The following is a 6,000-nucleotide window of genomic DNA, read 5'->3' as shown; positions in this document are numbered from 1 at the left end:
CTCCATAATATCTGTGAGAGTAATTGGGAGATGTTTATGCAGGGTGGAAGGTTGAGGCAAATCGCCTGGCATCCGATTTTGAGTAGCCAGACACCAGGGCTATTAGAACAGCACAGCAAGGCACGCTGCACCTCAGAGAGGCTTTGAAAACCAGTTTCATGACTGGCCAGGCTTCAGTGTGACAGTTGTGTGTATTTCTCCTTGATGCAAACCCGCCCCCTTTGTTGATTTTAATTCCCTGTAAGCCAACCACCCTCCCCCCTTTGAAATAAAGTAACTATTGTTTTGAAAACATGCATTCTTTCTTTATTAATTTTTTTTAAAAAGGGAGATAACTGACAAGGTAGCCCGGGTGGGGTGCGGGAGGGGAGAAGGACAAGGCCACATTGCTTATTGTAGCCACATTAAAAATCAAACTGTTTGAATGATGGATTTCTGTTGTTTGGGCCATCCTCTGGAGTGGAGTGTCTGGGTGCCCAGAGCCTCCTCCCCCACCATGTTCTTGGCTGTCTGGGTGAGGAGGATATGGAACTTGGAGAGGAGGTCAGGCAGTTGCACAATGGATGCAGCGGGGGTCTGTGCTCTTGTTGGCTTTTCTGCAGCTGCACCAGACGCTTCATCATGTCCATTTGCTCCCCCATTAGCCTTAACATCGCCTCCTGCCTCTGCTCTTCATGCTCCTGCCTCTGCTCTTCGCGCTCACTTAATGCTTTCCTAGCCTTTAACATTGAATGCCTCCATGCATTCAACTGTGCCCTATCAGTGCAGGAGGACTGCATGAGCTCGGAAAACATGTAATTGTGAGTGTGGTTTTTTTGCCTTCTAATCTGCAATAACCTCAGGGACAGAGATGATAGGGGGATGCTAGAAACATTTGCACCTGGGGAAGATAAAAAGGGAGAGTAAAATTTAAGATACATTTCTGAGAACAAAAGGGAGACTCTTTCACAGTGAATCAAGCAATTCACAGCAGACAGCACATGTGCTTTAGGTACAAGGTCACATTTTGCCTTTTATATTGAGCGCCTGCTGGTATGGGTGACACATCACACAAGGCTGGGCAACAGAATTCAGTTTCCATGCAGCCATGGTAAGGCAAAGTGTATGCGGGGTTGGCTTCTTACGCATAACATGTGGGAATGGTTTCAAACTGCAGCGCCATCCTTTCCCATAGCAAGCAATGGGTTGGGTTTCACATTTAAAAGGAGGGGCTGCGATTTTCAGGTGGATGTGCAGCACACATCTCCCTGCACCCCACTGCATGGCTATTCTCTGGGATGATCCCTTTTGGCTGAGCGCAAACAGCCCAGCATGAATGGGGTCCTTTTACTGTTCCCTTCCAAAAATTCCCCTATTTCAACCAGGTGACTATGAATGATATCACTGTTCTGAGGCTAACACAGAAAGATGTAGACCGAATGTTGTTTGAATGCAACCAAAGCCCACGACCATTCGCTGCCATGCTTTGTGCTGCAATGATTCCAGAATACTTTCAGAGTCCCTCCAGGAGAGCTTCATGGAGATGTCCCTGGAGGATTCCCGCTCCATCCCCAGACTTGTGAACAGACTTTTCCAGTAGCTGTACTGGCCACGAATGCATCCCAATTCTTCAAGGCAAATCAAACATTAAACACTATTGCTTTTAAACCCTGTAGTGTAGTTACAAATGTGCACTCACCAGAGGTGCCTTCTCCAGCTTCAGGGTCAAGGATCCTGCCTTGGGAGGGTATTGGCTCCAGGGTGATGAAAAGGTCCTGGCTGCCAGGGAGAACAGATTCACCACTTCTCTTCTGCGCATTCTCCTTCTCCTCATCCACGAAATCCTCCTCTGTGTTGCATGAGACTCCCCCCTTGCAGGTGTCCACGGACAGTGGTGGGGTAGTGGTAGGGTCCCCCCTTAGAATGCCATGCAGCTGATCATAGAAGCAGCATGTATGGGGCTCTGACCCGGAGCGACCGTTTGCCTCCTTTGTCTTTTGGTGGGCTTGCCTCAGCTCCTTAACTTTGATGTGGCACTGCTGTGTGTCCCTGTTGTAGCCTCTCTCCAACATGCCCTGTGAGATTTTGGCAAATATATTTGCATTTATTCTTTTTGATCGGAGTTCTGCCTGCACAGATGCCTCTCCCCATGCAGCAATCAGATTCAGTGTCTCCCTTTTGGCCCATGCTGGAGCTCGTTTGCGATTTTGGGGGGACTGCATGGTCACCTGTGCTGCTGAGTTTGCCATGCTGACCAAACAGGAAATTAAATTCAAAAGTTCCCGGGGCTTTTCCTATGTACCTGGCTAGTGCATCAGAGTTCAAAGTGCTGTCCAGAGCAGTCACAATGGAGCACCCTGGGATAGCTCCCGGAGCCTAATACTGTCGATTTGCATCCGTACTACCCCAAATTCGACCCAGCAAGGTCAATTTTAGCACTACTCCCCTCGCCAGGGAGGAGTACAGAGGTCAATTTTAAGAGCCCTTTAAGTCAGCAGAACAGGGTTCATTGTGTGGATGCATTCATTTTAAAATCGACCTAACGTGGCTAAATTCGACTGAACCCCATAATGTCAACCAGGCCTAACACCTCTTCCTACAGCTTATCCATGCACCCTGCTGCCTCTTTCTCTCTGCAACTCAGGTGCTCTCTCTTTATGACTTCGTGGCTCGGCCCTCCAGCCATGTCACTGTAATTTTCCCCTTCTGGGGGTCCTAAAGTCCCACTGGACAATCATCCTAGGCAGTCTTCTGCTCCACTGCCTGGTCTGTACTGTACAACTTCCCCAGTGGCTGGTAGGGGAACCCAAGCCCACCCTCTACTCCAGACTCCAGCCCAGAGACCCTACAACCAGCAGCCAAGGTCTGCTCTGACCCAACCTTGTTACAGTTTCCCTGAATGCCTCCTACTTGCCTCTATCAGGCTCTTCCTCCACCCTCCCCTCAGGGCCAGGACTTGAGAGCTTCTATTTTCCTCCTCTTTTCCGTCTCTACAACTAGAGCGTAACTACAGGCCTCTACACTGCAACCCCTTTCTGCTTCCAACTTCCTGGCTTTATCATAGCACCACCTGTTCCTTCTCAGCTGGGCTCTATTCCCAGTCAGGGGTTGCTTATCCAGCCTAATTCCCCTCAGGTGTAGCCTGTCAAGATAATGCCCCCACCTCATTAACCCATTCAAGTCTGGTATGGGACGAATACCCCATTATAGTCACTGCTGCCCATTTAAATTTGTTACAATACTTGGATCCCAGAATATTTTAAAATATCAAACTTTTTACCAATTCAGAAATTCAGATCAGCAAATTGCTCGTGTCATTAGGGCTGATGAGCTCTCAGGTAATCATCAGCAGGCTATCAACTTCCCTGGTTCCCAGAGTGTTATCTGCTCTCATTTTCATTAATGGCTACATACAAAGCACAGTAATGCTTCTATCTTCTGTAACTCTTCACTGCAGGCCCCAGCCTTCCCTCCCCTATATGGATCACTGAATGCAGATTCTCTGTCTCCTCAAGTTTGCACTGCAGTTGTTATGGGTTCAGTTTCTACTGTTGTAGAGTTTGGTTTATTCCGAAATTACCTTCAACAACAAAATAAACATACACACACACCCAGCACTATCTAAATACTAATAATATCCCCTCTCAACCTAAAGCCCGTTTCCTCACACACAATATGTTGCAGTCTTGTCCCCTGCTCCATATGCTTTGCACTGCTCTGAGAACTCCAAAAAGCTGGAAACCTCATACACTCATTCCACTGAAAATTCCGCAGTGGTGGAAAGCTATAGAGACCCCCACCACCACCACTCTCCCAGCTGCTGGCATAAAGGGAATGGCTGAGAGAAAAGGGGTATGTGCAGGACATCTCTATGGCCCAGTGATCACCTGCTCCCAAAACAGCCCTCTTGGGACCCTTGACAGCTGGCACAAAGAATGCTCTGCCCTGCCCAAACTCCCCACAAGGTTCTGTGTGAGGGTGGGTACCCTCATCTGACTGATAGAGAGCAAGTGGAAACATCAAAGGGGGTGATGTGGCCCTTAAATCACATTTTCTGCCAACAGTTATTAACCACCCTTCCTAACCTCACTCAAATGTATTAATTCCACCCTCTTCTCTCCCCCACTTTCCCTCCAAATCCCAGCTGGTTCTGGATCCCACTCTTGTTCTCTGAAAAGGATTAGAGCAAGGATTTTTGCAGGGCTGCAGTAACCTCCTTATCTCCAGCAGGTGGCACAGGCAGAGCAACAAGATCCACAGAGAGCTCCTTGTTGGGTTAGGGATTCTATCTCCTTCCCCAAAACAGTGCCACATCACCCTCCTATGAACTAGATGCCTTTCCCCTCTACCCTGTTTCTATTCCACACCCTTCCACAGTTTCATTTAGCCCTGGTGCATGAAGAAGTAATGTGGGTGTGTCTGGGGCCAGTGCAGCCCTTGCCACTGCATAAGCTAGGCGGAAGACTTGGCTGTAATTCTGAAGATGCTTCCCTTCCTCTTGTAGGTTGAAGGTTTGTAGCATTAGGAATTAGGAAGAGTAGTATCCCTTAACTGAGATTCCATAAGAATTCATAAATGCATTTGGAGAAAATACTGAAAATGAGATCAGGAATATGATTAAAATGAAGGCAACCCATGTTTTGCAGCTAAACAAACGGATATATCTAGTTATAGAAAATAATATTTCTCCTAAGGAATATAATATAATTTGAAATGGAAAGGTTGCTTTAAGAGCAGCTTCTCCAGTCATTGAATGACTGCGCAGCAACATTTAAAGAATCACGTACAAAATCTTTAAAATGGAAGCCCTGAGGAAGAATGACTTACTGTTTTTGCTCATTTAGTGAAATAAACTTTTCATTTAAGGATGTGATATTTCCCTAAGAAATACAAGGGAGACCTCTGGTGACAAGCTATGGTATTGCTACCCATCTGCACAATCAAATTTCTCCGCTTGAAGCTGGAGTTTAGCTAGGTTTGTTTTAAGTAAAGGTTTCCCAACATACACATATTAGGCACATGAACACACAGATCTGAACCCTGGCACCCCACCCCTCCCCCCGCGACTTGATTTATGTCTTTATTCTAAAATTTCCATGAAACTTCTATTGCATCAGATAGTCACTGGGGAGTTATGATACAGCAGTATGCTACTTCTCATAGCAGATGATACAGTAGATGTGCAGTTAGCTTTGAGGTAATGAAGATGAAATTGCAATACAAGTACAAAAACATCACATTGTAAATCCTGCACCAAAAAGAGGGGGAAACAACAACTCTGGGGAATTTTTATGTGGTCTCTTCCATTCCCTCCTTTGAGATATTTTAATTAAAAACAACAAAAATTATAGTGACGCATTAGCTCTCCTATAGTCAAGGTTGAACATTGCTTTCTGTTTAAAAGTCAACTCTTCTAAGTGCTCTAAAACCTATGTGCTTACTCAGATTAGCTTATCATTTGCTGTGCCTTGTGGGGAGTGATACAATGATTGTGCACTGGTGTTTATCACATGTTACTGTGCAATGCATACAGTGTGGAAATGACAGTCTCAGTTTATGGAGCGAGGGTTCAGGTTGGAGCCTATTCATACCCTGCACCCTTCTCCAGATGAGTCATAGGTAGGTTTTCCATGCTTGGAGGCAATCTCACACTTCCAGGCACTGAGAAGTGTGACAATTGTGGCAAATTCTGTGATTCAGAATGGACAGAATTAACCAACCCTCAGAGTCTCTGCTCAGCTGAAGCCATCCAGGGGGGAGGCGAGGGTGCCTTTGGGATACAATATGCTCCCGGTTATCCCAAACCCTATTATCTGAATCCCTTCCTTGTCCCCCGCCTACCTCATGCTGAGGGAGGAGGAAGGGAGTAGGACAATGCAGAAGTTCAGATAATAGAGCAGAGACTCCTCCCAGGAGGAGGAGCTGACCCTGGCCATGGGGGAGGCCTCCCTGCTACTGTATGGTTCCTGTGGCAGTGCAGGGAGCCCCGGTATCCCCACTGTCAGGAGACCAAATGGGTAC

General features: G+C 46.8%; 1 protein-coding gene across 12 annotated transcripts in view; it reads right to left on the bottom strand.

The window, feature by feature from the left end:
• Positions 1–308: 308 nt before the first annotated feature.
• Positions 309–6,000, bottom strand: part of PRRG1 (proline rich and Gla domain 1) — a 98,168-nt gene continuing 92,476 nt past the window's right edge. For all 12 annotated transcript variants that reach the window (XM_075132169.1, XM_075132147.1, XM_075132156.1 and 9 more), the window contains 2 exons: positions 1,679–2,054; positions 309–880 (listed from right to left, as the gene is read on the bottom strand). In XM_075132169.1, the coding sequence (XP_074988270.1) occupies positions 405–880; positions 1,679–2,054 (852 nt within the window). In that variant the 3' untranslated portion in view covers positions 309–404. The remainder of the gene's footprint in view (positions 881–1,678; positions 2,055–6,000) is intronic.

Source organism: Caretta caretta, chromosome 1 (genome assembly GCF_965140235.1).
Source record: "Caretta caretta isolate rCarCar2 chromosome 1, rCarCar1.hap1, whole genome shotgun sequence".
Classification (NCBI taxonomy): domain Eukaryota; kingdom Metazoa; phylum Chordata; order Testudines; family Cheloniidae; genus Caretta; species Caretta caretta.
Note: the sequence above shows the minus strand (reverse complement) of the source record. Positions and strands in the feature narration are given on the sequence as shown.